Source organism: Panulirus ornatus, chromosome 56 (assembly GCF_036320965.1).
Source record: "Panulirus ornatus isolate Po-2019 chromosome 56, ASM3632096v1, whole genome shotgun sequence".
In the NCBI taxonomy this organism is placed as follows: Eukaryota; Metazoa; Arthropoda; class Malacostraca; order Decapoda; family Palinuridae; genus Panulirus; species Panulirus ornatus.
Window position 1 is genome coordinate 17,605,526 of NC_092279.1, and position 15,376 is coordinate 17,620,901.

The window sequence follows — 15,376 nt, forward strand, 5'->3', positions numbered from 1 at the left end:
TGTTGGAAACTAAATGTTCAAGGACAATATGTGGTGTGAGGCGGTTTGATCAAGTAAGTAATGGACGGGAAAGAGAGATGTGTGGGAATAAAATGAGCGTGGTTGAGAGAGCAGAAGAGGGTGTGTTGAAATGGTTTGGTCACATGGAGAGAATGAGTGAGGAAAGATTGACAAAGAGGATATATGTGTGTCAGAGGTAGAGGGGACGAGGAGAAGAGGGAAACCAAATTGGAGATGGAAGGATAGAGTGAAAAAGATTTTGAGCAATCAGGGCCTGAACTTACAGTAGGGTGAAAGGCCTGCAAGGAATAGAGTGAATTGGAACAATGTGGTATACCGGGGTTGACATGCTGTCAGTGGATTGAACCAGGGCGCGTGAAGCGTCGGGTAAACCATGGAAAGTTTTGTTGGGCCTGGATGTGGAAAGAGAGCTGTAGTTTTGGTGCATTACACATAACAGCTAGAGACTGAGTGTGAACAAATGTGGCCTTTGTTGTCTTTCCTAGCGCTACCTCGCGTGCACGTGGGGGAGGGGGTGCTATTTCATGTGTGGCAGGGTGGTGGTGGGAATGGAAGAAGGCAGCAAGTATGAATATGTACAGGTGTATATCTGTGTATGTATATGTGCGTGTGTGGGCATTTATGTATATACATGTGTATATGGGTGGGTTTGGCCATTCTTTTGTCTGTTTCCTTGCACTACCTCACTAATGCAGGGAATACGTGGGAAGTATTCTTTCCATCCTATCCCTAGAGATAGAAATATATTACCTTGCTGAAGCAGGGGGTAGCGATACTGTTTCCTGTGGGGGCAAGGGTAGTGCCAGGAATTGATGAAGGCAAGCAAGTATGAATATGTACATGTGTATGTATATGTGTATATGTTGATATGTATATTTATGTATATGTATGTGTACATGAGTGGATGGCGACGGGAATTAATAAAAGCAGCAAGTATGAATTATGTACTTGTGTATATATGTATATGTCTATGTATGTATATGTGTACATTGAAATTTATAGGTATGTATATGTGCGTGTGTGGACTTGTATGTATATACATGTTTATGGGGGTGGGTTGGGCCATTCTTTCGTCTGTTTCCTTGTGCTACCTCGCTAAAGTGGGAGACAGCAACAAAGTATGATAGATAGAATAGAATGAGTGGATTGCCATTCTTCATCTGCTTCCTGGTGTTACCTCGCTGATATGGGAAACAGCAATTAAGCATAGAAAAAAATGTATATATATTCATGTTTGTCATTTCCCCTGTGAGTGAGGGAGCACCAGGAACAGTCAAAGAAATGTCCTCATTTACATCCAATCCCTAGCTGTGATGTATAATGCACTGAAGCCAGAGCTCCATTTCCACAATCAGGCCCCCCGAACCTGTCTGTGGTTTCCCCTAACCTTGTCACATGCCATTGTTCAGCCCATTGATGGTACATCATTCCCTGGAAACCACATTACTACAGGCCCTTTACCTAACTATTTTGTTGTTACTGGAAGTAGAGCAGCATTTAGAAAGGTCCTGGGTAACACCAGGATTTTTCATTGAAACTGGTCTTGGGGTAATCACTATATCACTATATCTATATGTATGTGAGAAATACTTAGAAAAGCAAATGGATTTGTATGTAGCATTTATGGATCTGGAGAAGGCATATGATAGAGTTGATAGAGATGCTCTGTGGAAGGTATTAAGAATATATGGTGTGGGAGGCAAGTTGTTAGAAGCAGTGAAAAGTTTTTATCGAGGATGTAAGGCATGTGTACGTGTAGAAAGAGAGGAGAGTGATTGGTTCTCAGTGAATGTAGGTTTGCGGGAGGGGTGTGTGATGTCTCCATGGTTGTTTAATTTGTTTATGGATGGGGTTGTTAGGGAGGTGAATGCAAGAGTTTTGGAAAGAGGGGTAAGTATGAAGTCTGTTGGGGATGAGAGAGCTTGGGAAGTGAGTCAGTTGTTGTTTGCTGATGATACAGCACTGGTGGCTGATTCATGTGAGAAACTGCAGAAGCTGGTGACTGAGTTTGGTAAAGTGTGTGGAAGAAGAAAGTTAAGAGTAAATGTGAATAAGAGCAAGGTTATTAGGTACAGTAGGGTTGAGGGTCAAGTCAATTGGGAGGTAAGTATGAATGTAGAAAAACTGGAGGAAGTGAAGTGTTTTAGATATCTGGGAGTGGATATGGCAGTGGATGGAACCATGGAAGCGGAAGTGGATCATAGGGTGGGGGAGGGGGCGAAAATCCTGGGAGCCTTGAAGAATGTGTGGAAGTCGAGAACATTATCTCGGAAAGCAAAAATGGGTATGTTTGAAGGAATAGTGGTTCCAACAATGTTGTATGGTTGCGAGGCATGGGCTATGAATAGAGTTTTGCGCAGGAGGATGGATGTGCTGGAAATGAGATGTTTGAGGACAATGTGTGGTGTGAGGTGGTTTGATCGAGTAAGTAACGTAAGTTTAAGAGAGATGTGTGGAAATAAAAAGAGCGTGGTTGAGAGAGCAGAAGAGGGTGTTTTGAAATGGTTTGGGCACATGGAGAGAATGAGTGAGGAAAGATTGACCAAGAGGATATATGTGTCGGAGGTGGAGGGAACGAGGAGAAGTGGGAGACCAAATTGGAGGTGGAAAGATGGAGTGAAAAAGATTCTGTGTGATCGGGGCCTGAACATGCAGGAGGGTGAAAGGAGGGCAAGGAATAGAGTGAATTGGATCGATGTGGTATACTGGGGTTGACGTGCTGTCAGTGGATTGAATCAAGGCATGTGAAGCGTCTGGGGTAAACCATGGAAAGTTGTGTGGGGCCTGGATGTGGAAAGGGAGCTGTGGTTTCGGGCATTATTGCGTGGCAGCTAGAGACTGAGTGTGAACGAATGGGGCCTTTGTTGTCTTTTCCTAGTGCTACCTCGCACACATGAGGGGGGAGGGGGATGGTATTCCATGTGTGGCAAGGTGGCAATGGGAGTGAATGGGGGCAGACAGTGTGAATTGTGTGCATGGGTATATATGTATGTGTCTGTGTATGTATATATATGTGTACATTGAGATGTATAGGTATATATATTTGCGTGTGTGGACGTGTGTGTGTATACATTGTGTATGGGGGTGTGTTGGGCCATTTCTCTCGTCTGTTTCCTTGCGCTACCTCGCAAACGCGGGAGACAGCGACAAAGCAAAATGAATAAAAAATATATATATATATATATATATGGGAGGTAAATTATATGGGAGGGTATTGATTGAGAGGGTGAAGGCATGTACAGAGCATCAGATTGGGGAAGAGCAGTGTGGTTTCAGAAGTGGTAGAGGATGTGTGGATCAGGTGTTTGCTTTGAAGAATGTATGTGAGAAATACTTAGAAAAGCAAATGGATTTGTATGTAGCATTTATGGATCTGGAGAAGGCATATGATAGAGTTGATAGAGATGCTCTGTGGAAGGTATTAAGAATATATGGTGTGGGAGGAAAGTTGTTAGAAGCAGTGAAAAGTTTTTATCGAGGATGTAAGGCATGTGTACGTGTAGGAAGAGAGGAAAGTGATTGGTTCTCAGTGAATGTAGGTTTGCGGCAGGGGTGTGTGATGTCTCCATGGTTGTTTAATTTGTTTATGGATGGGGTTGTTAGGGAGGTAAATGCAAGAGTTTTGGAAAGAGGGGCAAGTATGAAGTCTGTTGGGGATGAGAGAGCTTGGGAAGTGAGTCAGTTGTTGTTCGCTGATGATACAGCGCTGGTGGCTGATTCATGTGAGAAACTGCAGAAGCTGGTGACTGAGTTTGGTAAAGTGTGTGGAAGAAGAAAGTTAAGAGTAAATGTGAATAAGAGCAAGGTTATTAGGTACAGTAGGGTTGAGGGTCAAGTCAGTTGGGAGGTGAGTTTGAATGGAGAAAAACTGGAGGAAGTGGAGTGTTTTAGATATCTGGGAGTGGATCTGGCAGCGGATGGAACCATGGAAGCGGAAGTGGATCATAGGGTGGGGGAGGGGGCGAAAATTCTGGGGGCCTTGAAGAATGTGTGGAAGTCGAGAACATTATCTCGGAAAGCAAAAATGGGTATGTTTGAAGGAATAGTGGTTCCAACAATGTTGTATGGTTGTGAGGCGTGGGCTATGGATAGAGTTGTGCGCAGGAGGATGGATGTGCTGGAAATGAGATGTTTGAGGACAATGTGTGGTGTGAGGTGGTTTGATCGAGTAAGTAACGTAAGGGTAAGAGAGATGTGTGGAAATAAAAAGAGCGTGGTTGAGAGAGCAGAAGAGGGTGTTTTGAAGTGGTTTGGGCACATGGAGAGAATGAGTGAGGAAAGATTGACCAAGAGGATATATGTGTCGAGGTGGAGGGAACGAGGAGAAGAGGGAGACCAAATTGGAGGTGGAAAGATGGAGTGAAAAAGATTTTGTGTGATCGGGGCCTGAACATGCAGGAGGGTGAAAGGAGGGCAAGGAATAGAGTGAATTGGAGCGATGTGGTATACCGGGGTTGACGTGCTGTCAGTGGATTGAATCAAGGCATGTGAAGCGTCTGGGGTAAACCATGGAAAGCTGTGTAGGTATGTAATTTGCGTGTGTGGACGTATGTATATACATGTGTGTGGGGGGGGTTGGGCCATTTCTTTCGTCTGTTTCCTTGCGCTACCTCGCAAACGCGGGAGACAGCGACAAAGTATAAAAAAAAAAATATATATATATAGAGAGAGAGAGAGAGAGAGAGAGAGAGAGTTGATAGAGATGCTCTGTGGAAGGTATTAAGAATATATGGTGTGGGAGGCAAGTTGTTAGAAGTAGTGAAAAGTTTTTATCAAGGATGTAAGGCATGTGTACGTGTAGGAAGAGAGGAAAGTGATTGGTTCTCAGTGAATGTAGGTTTGCAGCAGGGGTGTGTGATGTCTTCATGGTTGTTTGATTTGTTTATGGATGGGGTTGTTAGGGAGGTGAATGCAAGAGTTTTGGAAAGAGGGGCAAGTATGAAGTCTGTTGGGGATGAGAGAGCTTGGGAAGTGAGTCAGTTGTTGTTCGCTGATGATACAGCTCTGGTGGCTGATTCATGTGAGAAAGTGCAGAAGCTGGTGACTGAGTTTGGTAAAGTGTGTGGAAGAAGAAAGTTAAGAGTAAATGTGAATAAGAGCAAGGTTATTAGGTACAGTAGGGTTGAGGGTCAAGTCAATTGGGAGGTGAGTTTGAATGGAGAAAAACTGGAGGAAGTGAAGTGTTTTAGATATCTGGGAGTGGATCTGGCAGCGGATGGAACCATGGAAGCGGAAGTGGATCATAGGGTGGGGGAGGGGGCGAAAATTCTGGGGGCCTTGAAGAATGTGTGGAAGTCGAGAACATTATCTCGGAAAGCAAAAATGGGTATGTTTGAAGGAATAGTGGTTCCAACAATGTTGTATGGTTGCGAGGCATGGGCTATGGATAGAGTTGTGCGCAGGAGGATGGATGTGCTGGAAATGAGATGTTTGAGGACAATGTGTGGTGTGAGGTGGTTTGATCGAGTGAGTAACGTAAGGGTAAGAGAGATGTGGAAATAAAAAGAGCGTGGTTGAGAGAGCAGAAGAGGGTGTTTTGAAGTGGTTTGGGCACATGGAGAGAATGAGTGAGGAAAGATTGACCAAGAGGATATATGTGTCGGAGGTGGAGGGAACGAGGAGAAGAGGGAGACCAAATTGGAGATGGAGGTGGAAAGATGAAGATTTTGCGTGATCGGGGCCTGAACATGCAGGAGGGTGAAAGGAGGGCAAAGAATAGAGTGAATTGGAGCGATGTGGTATACCGGGGTTGACGTGCTGTCAGTGGATTGAATCAGGGCATGTGAAGCGTCTGGGGTAAACCATGGAAAGCTGTGTAGGTATGTATATTTGTGTGTGTGGACGTATGTATATACATGTGTATGGGGGGGGTAGGGCCATTTCTTTCGTCTGTTTCCTTGCGCTACCTCGCAAACGCGGGAGACAGGGACAAAGTATAATAAAAAAAAATAAAATAATATATATATATATATATATATATATATATATATATTTTTTTTTTCTTTTTTTTTATACTTTGTCGCTGTCTCCCGCGTTTGCGAGGTAGCGCACATGTATATTTGTCATTTAATATGATTAGCCAAAAGTCCTCAGACTATCATTTAATCATTCTATCAGTATTCAGAAATTGGCATCCCTGGTTAACATGCAGAAGCGGTCCCAATTTATGCACCGCCTCTTAGCCTATTGGACTCTGAAACGACAGTCAAGGAATGGAGTCCCACTTTTACGGCGCCTCACCACATCACATTCGCGCCGCAACAACCGCCCTGTGGAGGACAAAACTTCTAGTATGAAAGACAAAGAAAGAGTTATTAGTGTAAGTTTTACTTATATGATTTTGAAATTGGAAATTTCATATTATTGAAAGAAAATTATTCTGTGTATTTTAAGTAGCATATAAAGTTTCTGAGATGTGGAATAGATATGCTACCAGTTACAAACAAGAGAGTTTCAGAATTTATTTGATTTTCCCTGATTCTACTCATCTTGTAGTTATTACTGATTTGTATTTGTAATTATTTCATTTATACTCTCCAGATTGAGTATCTTTCATGATTTTGTTGTACATCAGCACAAATGAGAACATCAGAAACCATTTTTATTTCATCTTTTCCAACTCTTCTAGTTGTTTTATGTAACTTTTTTTCAAGTGTTACCCATTCTTGATTTGTACAGATGCAGTTACAAGAACCTTATCCTATAGTGAATTATGATGGGGTTAGTTTCCTCATAATCATTATGTATTGCGTACCATAGGAACATTAGACGGGAGTAATAGGTAGAAACATTAGGAAGTAGTCGTGGATGAGAGCATTAGCAGGGAACATTATGAAGTGGTAGGTTTGAACAATAGGCAGTATGGATTTTGAATACACAAGAATTAATTTAGCAATTCCAAAAAGGTGTACAATCTAATCTAATTCCTGGATTGCACTCTTAACAATGTGGCACTATGTTGTAAAAGTTTTACATTGGATTGTAAAATTTCACTCAGAGCATAAAAGTATTGAATTTTGCTGGTTTCTAGGACATACTGATACGTTAAGTAAATAGCAGATGCTGAGGCTAAGATGGATATATCTAGCAATCCATATATGAAAATTATACCTCAATGATTTTGTGGGTAGAATGAATATAGTCAAATGTAACTGTCAAAATAGATGGGACACGGAAGCCCAAAGAACAACAAACTATAAAGGATAAAGAAGGGAGTTGAAGTATGGCTTTCCACTTTCATTAGGAACTGCCATTTTGAACCAATTCTTTATTGGCTGAGGATAGGTCAAACTATGGGGAGAATACTTGCAATATGTGGTACTTGCAATTGTAACATTCCTGTGGAGTGATAGAATGCCAGAAATATAGGTTTCTTAGAGTCAAATCTGAATTTATAATAATGAAAAAAAATCAAAGTTTTGGAGAAATTATTGTGTAGAAATTTTTTCAAAAGAAGTCAAAATTTATTTCATATAAATAGTTTTGAATTTGGAGACATTTTAAAAAGAGAGCCCATATATATAATTCTTTGATAGTATTAATTTTTTAGATATTTTTTTGTGGTAAAAAGTGCTGATTAACCATTAGAGTCTAGTGCTCTACAGATTCCACAAATCAGTCAGTCATTTGACTGCCTCATTTGACATTGCTTGCTTTTCGTTTCCCTCATACTTTATTAATCCTTGTCAATCAATTCCATGCACATCTCACACCCTCCAGAATGTTCAGGCCTAAGTACTCCAAAGCCTATTTCATTCCATCCTTCCAGTTTTATCTGTATCTCTGCCTCTCTCTTCCTCCTTCCCCTGTTACATGTAGATCCTCTTAGCATTTCTGTGCTCATTCTCTTCATATGTCTAAACCATTTGATTACCCCTGCTAAGCTTTTTCAGTCATACAGGACTTGCAGACATCCATACACCACCGGCAGGACTGCCATACCTTCATCTTTATTGATTAATCACTTACCTCTCCATCCTTACACTTGTCATCGCACCTATAACCTAGTAACATAATAGAAATAACTTATTATAATGCTGTATATTTTGTACAGTATTACCTTGCTAAGGTAGGGAAGGCAGTTAGTTATAAAAGAGATTCAGAAATGACATTTCTGCAAGGAGAATGAGTGGAAAACATAGACTTCAGCATTTCTTGCTTTTTGATCGTGTTTCAGTTTTTACTAATTATATAATCATTTACAACAGGAGGCTGATGGGTTGCGAGAGGAAATAAAATATTGGCAGAGGTTACGACAAGACTTAGAAAGAGCCCGGCTGCTCTGTGAACTTATAAGAAAGAGAGAGAAGACAAAGAGAGAGTTAGTCAGAGCGTAAGTATAGTATCTAAAATTCACATGTATTTATATATATTGCAAGAGTTCACAGTGGTGCGCGTGATCTAGTATTTGCTGATAACCACAAGGAAATGAAACACGATGTTTCCAAATGCACGTTGGTGTAATGATCACATTGTCAGGGAAGATACAAGAATGGGATGTATAAGGAAGAGATGAAGCTAAGACTTCATTGGTAAACAAGTATTATCGGATGGTAACACTTGTTTACAAATGGTGTCTTAGCTATGTCTCATACTTGTATATCAATCGACTGTTCTACATCTTCCATCTCATTCTTGGGTCTCCCCTTACGATATGATCATTACATGTAAGTGCACTTGGGAACTTATCAAGTTTCATTTTCCTTGTGGTTATATCTATACACTAGATCACGCGTACCACTGTGACCTCTTGCAATGTATATATATATCTTTTTCTTTTCTTTTAAACTATTCGCCATTTCCCGCGTTAGCGAGGTAGCGCTAAGAACAGAGGACTGGGCCTTTTTTGGAATATCCTCAACTGGCCCCCTCTGTTCCTTCTTTTGGAAAATTAAAAAAAAAAAAAAAAAAAAAAAAAAACGAGAGGGCAGGATTTCCAGCCCCCCGCTCCCTCCCCTTTTAGTCGCCTTCTACGACACGCAGGGAATACGTGGGAAGTATTATATATATATATATATATATATATATATATATATATATATATATATAAGAGGATTAGTGAAAGAGAAGAGAGAGGCATTTGGACGATTTTTGCAGGGAAAAAATGCAATTGAGTGGGAGATGTATAAAAGAAAGAGACAGGAGGTCAAGAGAAAGGTGCAAGAGGTGAAAAAAAGGGCAAATGAGAGTTGGGGTGAGAGAGTATCATTAAATTTTAGAGAGAATAAAAAGATGTTCTGGAAGGAGGTAAATAAAGTGCGTAAGACAAGGGAGCAAATGGGAACTTCAGTGAAGGGCGCAAATGGGGAGGTGATAACAAGTAGTGGTGATGTGAGAAGGAGATGGAGTGAGTATTTTGAAGGTTTGTTGAATGTGTTTGATGATAGAGTGGCAGATATAGGGTGTTTTGGTCGAGGTGGTGTGCAAAGTGAGAGGGTCAGGGAAAATGATTTGGTAAACAGAGAAGAGGTAGTGAAAGCTTTGCGGAAGATGAAAGCCGGCAAGGCAGCAGGTTTGGATGGTATTGCCGTGGAATTTATTAAAAAAGGGGGTGACTGTATTGTGGACTGGTTGGTAAGGTTATTTAATGTATGTATGACTCATGGTGAGGTGCCTGAGGATTGGCGGAATGCGTGCATAGTGCCATTGTACAAAGGCAAAGGGGATAAGAGTGAGTGCTCAAATTACAGAGGTATAAGTTTGTTGAGTATTCCTGGTAAATTATATGGGAGGGTATTGATTGAGAGGGTGAAGGCATGTACAGAGCATCAGATCGGGGAAGAGCAGTGTGGTTTCAGAAGTGGTAGAGGATGTGTGGATCAGGTGTTTGCTTTGAAGAATGTATGTGAGAAATACTTAGAAAAGCAAATGGATTTGTATGTAGCATTTATGGATCTGGAGAAGGCATATGATAGAGTTGATAGAAAAGCTCTGTGGAAGGTATTAAGAATATATGGTGTGGGAGGAAAGTTGTTAGAAGCAGTGAAAAGTTTTTATCGAGGATGTAAGGCATGTGTACGTGTAGGAAGAGAGGAAAGTGATTGGTTCTCAGTGAATGTAGGTTTGCAGCAGGGGTGTGTGATGTCTCCATGGTTGTTTAACTTGTTTATGGATGGGGTTGTTAGGGAGGTAAATGCAAGAGTTTTGGAAAGAGGGGCAAGTATGAAGTCTGTTGGGGATGAGAGAGCTTGGGAAGTGAGTCAGTTGTTGTTCGCTGATGATACAGCGCTGGTGGCTGATTCATGTGAGAAAGTGCAGAAGCTGGTGACTGAGTTTGGTAAAGTGTGTGGAAGAAGAAAGTTAAGAGTAAATGTGAATAAGAGCAAGGTTATTAGGTACAGTAGGGTTGAGGGTCAAGTCAATTGGGAGGTGAGTTTGAATGGAGAAAAACTGGAGGAAGTGAAGTGTTTTAGATATCTGGGAGTGGATCTGGCAGCGGATGGAACCATGGAAGCGGAAGTGGATCATAGGGTGGGGGAGGGGGCGAAAATTCTGGGGGCCTTGAAGAATGTGTGGAAGTCGAGAACATTATCTCGGAAAGCAAAAATGGGTATGTTTGAAGGAATAGTGGTTCCAACAATGTTGTGTGGTTGCGAGGCGTGGGCTATGGATAGAGTTGTGCGCAGGAGGATGGATGTGCTGGAAATGAGATGTTTGAGGACAATGTGTGGTGTGAGGTGGTTTGATCGAGTGAGTAACGTAAGGGTAAGAGAGATGTGTGGAAATAAAAAGAGCGTGGTTGAGAGAGCAGAAGAGGGTGTTTTGAAGTGGTTTGGGCACATGGAGAGAATGAGTGAGGAAAGATTGACCAAGAGGATATATGTGTCGAAGGTGGAGGGAACGAGGAGAAGAGGGAGACCAAATTGGAGGTGGAAAGATGGAGTGAAAAAGATTTTGTGTGATCGGGGCCTGAACATGCAGGAGGGTGAAAGGAGGGCAAGGAATAGAGTGAATTGGATCGATGTGGTATACCGGGGTTGACGTGCTGTCAGTGGATTGAATCAAGGCATGTGAAGCGTCTGGGGTAAACTATGGAAAGCTGTGTAGGTATGTATATTTGCGTGTGTGGACGTATGTATATACATGTGTATGGGGGTGGGTTGGGCCATTTCTTTCGTCTGTTTCCTTGCGCTACCTCGCAAATGCGGGAGACAGCGACAAAGCAAAAAAAAAATATATATATATATTATATTTTTTTTTTATTATACTTTGTCGCTGTCTCCCGCGTTTGCGAGGTAGCGCAAGGAAACAGACGAAAGAAATGGCCCCCCCCCCCATACACATGTATATACATACGTCCACACACGCAAATATACATACCTACACAGCTTTCCATGGTTTACCCCAGACGCTTCACATGCCCTGATTCAATCCACTGACAGCACGTCAACCCCGGTATACCACATCGATCCAATTCACTCTATTCCTTGCCCTCCTTTCACCCTCCTGCATGTTCTGGCCCCGATCACACAAAATCTTTTTCACTCCATCTTTCCACCTCCAATTTGGTCTCCCACTTCTCCTCGTTCCCTCCACCTTCAACACATATATCCTCTTGGTCAATCTTTCCTCACTCATTCTCTCCATGTGCCCAAACCACTTCAAAATACCCTCTTCTGCTCTCTCAACCATGCTCTTTTTATTTCCACACATCTCTCTTACCCTTACGTTACTCACTCGATCAAACCACCTCACACCACACATTGTCCTCAAACATCTCATTTCCAGCACATCCATCCTCCTGCGCACAACTCTATCCATAGCCCACGCCTCGCAACCATACAACATTGTTGGAACCACTATTCCTTCAAACATACCCATTTTTGCTTTCCGAGATAATGTTCTCGACTTCCACACATTCTTCAAGGCCCCCAGAATTTTCGCCCCCTCCCCCACCCTATGATCCACTTCCGCTTCCATGGTTCCATTCGCTGCCAGATCCACTCCCAGATATCTAAAACACTTCACTTCCTCCAGTTTTTCTCCATTCAAACTCACCTCCCAATTGACTTGACCCTCAACCCTACTGTACCTAATAACCTTGCTCTTATTCACATTTACTCTTAACTTTCTTCTTCCACACACTTTACCAAACTCAGTCACCAGCTTCTGCAGTTTCTCACATGAATCAGCCACCAGCGCTGTATCATCAGCGAACAACAACTGACTCACTTCCCAAGCTCTCTCATCCCCAACAGACTTCATACTATATATATATATATATATATATATATATATATATATATATATATATATATATATATATATATATATATATACAATGGCACTATGCACACATTCTGCCAATCCTCAGGCAGGAAAGGGAGTGTTCACTATACTTGTAGAGTTTTTGATAAGCTGATCATGTTACATTATATTTCTAGCAATAGCATTAAGTGCTATGTTTTTTTTTGTTTTTTTTTACAGGAAAGCTGAGGAAAGAAGAGTCCAGTTGGCACCATTTGTACACTTATTGTTACAGACGATAGACAGTATCCAGGAAAAGGATCAGCAGATGATATTTGCAGAACCTGTTGACTTGGTTGAGGTTAGTTGATATGATACAATCACTCATTGTAAATTTAGTTTACTTATTTTAGATTGATATTTTGTATAAAAAAGAGCCTAAGGTACTGAAGTATACTTTACACCCTTGGTAAAAACTTCTCACTGCTTCTAGCAGCTTATTCCCACACTGTATACTCCGCAAAACATCTCTATCAACCCTATCATATTCCTTCTCCAGCTCCATAAATGCTACATACAAATCCATCCATTTTTCTAAGTATTTCTCACACACATTCTTCAAAAAAAAAGACACCTAATCCACACATCCTCTACCATTTCTGAAACCACACTGCTCTTCCCCAATCTGATGCTCTGTATGTCTTCACCCTCTCAATCAATATCCTCCCATACAATTTTCCAGGAATGCTCTGCACACTTTTGCCTCTGTCGTTTGAAAACTTACCTCTATTCCCTTTGCCTTTGTGCAGTAGCTCTATACATGCATTCTGCCAGTCCTTAGTCTTCGGGCACTTCACCATGATTCATATATACATAGAATATCCCTACCAACCAATCAACAACACAGTCTCCCCCTTTTTTCATAAATTCAACTGCAGTACCATCCAAACCTGCCACCTTGCTGGATTTCATCTTCCACAAGGCTCTTACCACTTCTCTCTTCACCAACCCACTCTCCCTGACACTCACTTCACACACCACCCTGACCAAAACACCCTACATCTGTGTGTTGAAGAAGGCAACTAAAAGGGGTGGGAGTAGGGGGCTGAAAATTCTCCCCTCCAGTTTATATTTATCCAAAAGAAGGAACAGATAAGGGGGCCGAATGAGGATTTTCTCTCAAATGCTCTGTCCACTGTTCTTGATGCCACCTCACTAATATGGGAAATGACGAATATGTATGGGAGGGAAAAAAAAACACATGTACATACATACACATCCACACATGCATATATACATACCTAAACATTTCAACGTATGCATATATATACATACACAGACATATACACATATTCACATGTACATAATTCATACTTTCTGCCTTTATTCATTCCGCCGCCACCCCGCCATACATGAAATAACATCCCCCTCTCCCCGCATGCGCTCGAGGTAGTGCTAGGAAAAGACAACAAAGGCCCCATTCTTTCACACTCAGTCTCTAGCTGTCATGTATAATGCACCAAAACCACAGCTCCCTTTCCACATCCAGGCCCCACAAAACTTTCCATGGTTTACGCCAGACGCTTCACATGCCCTGGTTCAATCCAATGACAGCACGTCAACCCTGGTATACCTCATCGTTCCAATTCACTCTGTTCCTTGCATGCCTTTCACCTTCCTGCATGTTCAGGCCCCGATCGCTCAAAATCTTTTTCACTCCATCTTTCCACCTCCAATTTGGTTTCCCACTTCTCCTCGTTCCCTCCACCTCTGACATGTATCCTCTTTGTCAATCTTTCCTCTCTCATTCTCTTCATGTGACCAAATCATTTCAAAACATCCTCTTCTGCTCTCTCAACAACACTCATTTTATTACTACACATCTCTTACCCTCTCATTACTTACTCAATCAAACCACCTCTCACCACATATTGTCCTCAGATATCTCATTTCCAACATATCCACCCTCCTCCGCACAACTCTATCTATAGCCCACGCCTCACAACCATATAACATTGTAAGAACCTCTATTCCTTCAAACATACCCATTTTTGCTTTCAGAGATAATGTTCTTGCCTTCCACACATTTTCCAACGCTCCCAGAACTTTCGCCCCCTCCCCCACCCTGTGACTCACTTCCGCTTCCATGGTTCCATCTGCTGCCAATTCCACTCCCAGATATCTAAAACACTTCACTTCCTCCAGTTTTTCACCATTCAAACTTACCTCCCAATTGACTTGTCCCTCAACCCTACTGTACCTAATAACCTTGCTCTTATTCACATTTACTCTTAACTTTCTTCTTTCACACACTTTACCAAACTCAGTCACCAGCTTCTGCAGTTTCTCACCTGAATCAGCCACCAGCGCTGTATCATCAGCGAACAACAATTGACTCACTTCCCAAGCTCTCTCATCCACAACAGAGTGCATACTTGCCCCTCTCTCCAAAACTCTTGCATTCACCTCCCTAACAACCCCATCCATAAACAAATTAAACAACCTTGGGGACATCATGCACCCCTGCCACAAACCAACATTCACTGAAAACCAATCACTTTCCTCTCTTCCCACTCGCACACATGCCGTACATCCTCAATAAAAACCTTTCACTGCTTCTAACAACTTTCCTCCCACACCATATATTCTTAATACCTTCCACAGAGCATCTCTGTCAACTCTATCATATGCCTTCTCCAGACCCATAAATGCTACATACAAATCCATTTGCTTTTCTGAGTATTTCTCACGTACATTCTTCAAAGCAAACACCTGATCCACACATCTACCACTTCTGAAACCACACTGCTCTTCCCCAATCTGATGCTCTGTACATGCTTTCACCCTCTCAGTTAATACCCTCCCATATAATTTCCCAGGAATACTGAACAAACTTATACCTCTGTAATTTGAGCACTCACCTTTATCCCCTTTGCCTTTGTACAACGGCACTATGCATGCATTCCCCCAATCCTCAGGCACCTCACCATGAGTCATACATACATTAAGTATCCTTACCAACCAGTGAACAACACAGTCACCCCCTTTTTTAATAAATTCCACTGCAATACCATTCAAACCTGCTGCCTTGCTGGCTTTCATCTTCCGCAAAGCTTTTACTACCTCTTCTCTGTTTACCAAATCATTCTCCCTAACCCTCTCACTTTGC

At 41.9% G+C, this 15,376-nt stretch overlaps 1 protein-coding gene across 1 annotated transcript in view; it reads left to right on the forward strand.

Annotated features, from left to right (window-relative positions):
• Br140 (bromodomain-containing protein 140) overlaps positions 1 to 15,376 on the forward strand; it is a 115,389-nt gene that overhangs the window by 52,367 nt on the left and 47,646 nt on the right. Inside the window, exons 12-14 of the mRNA XM_071693993.1 lie at positions 6,139 to 6,340; positions 8,229 to 8,353; positions 12,448 to 12,568. Coding sequence (XP_071550094.1) covers positions 6,139 to 6,340; positions 8,229 to 8,353; positions 12,448 to 12,568 — 448 coding nt within the window. The remainder of the gene's footprint in view (positions 1 to 6,138; positions 6,341 to 8,228; positions 8,354 to 12,447; positions 12,569 to 15,376) is intronic.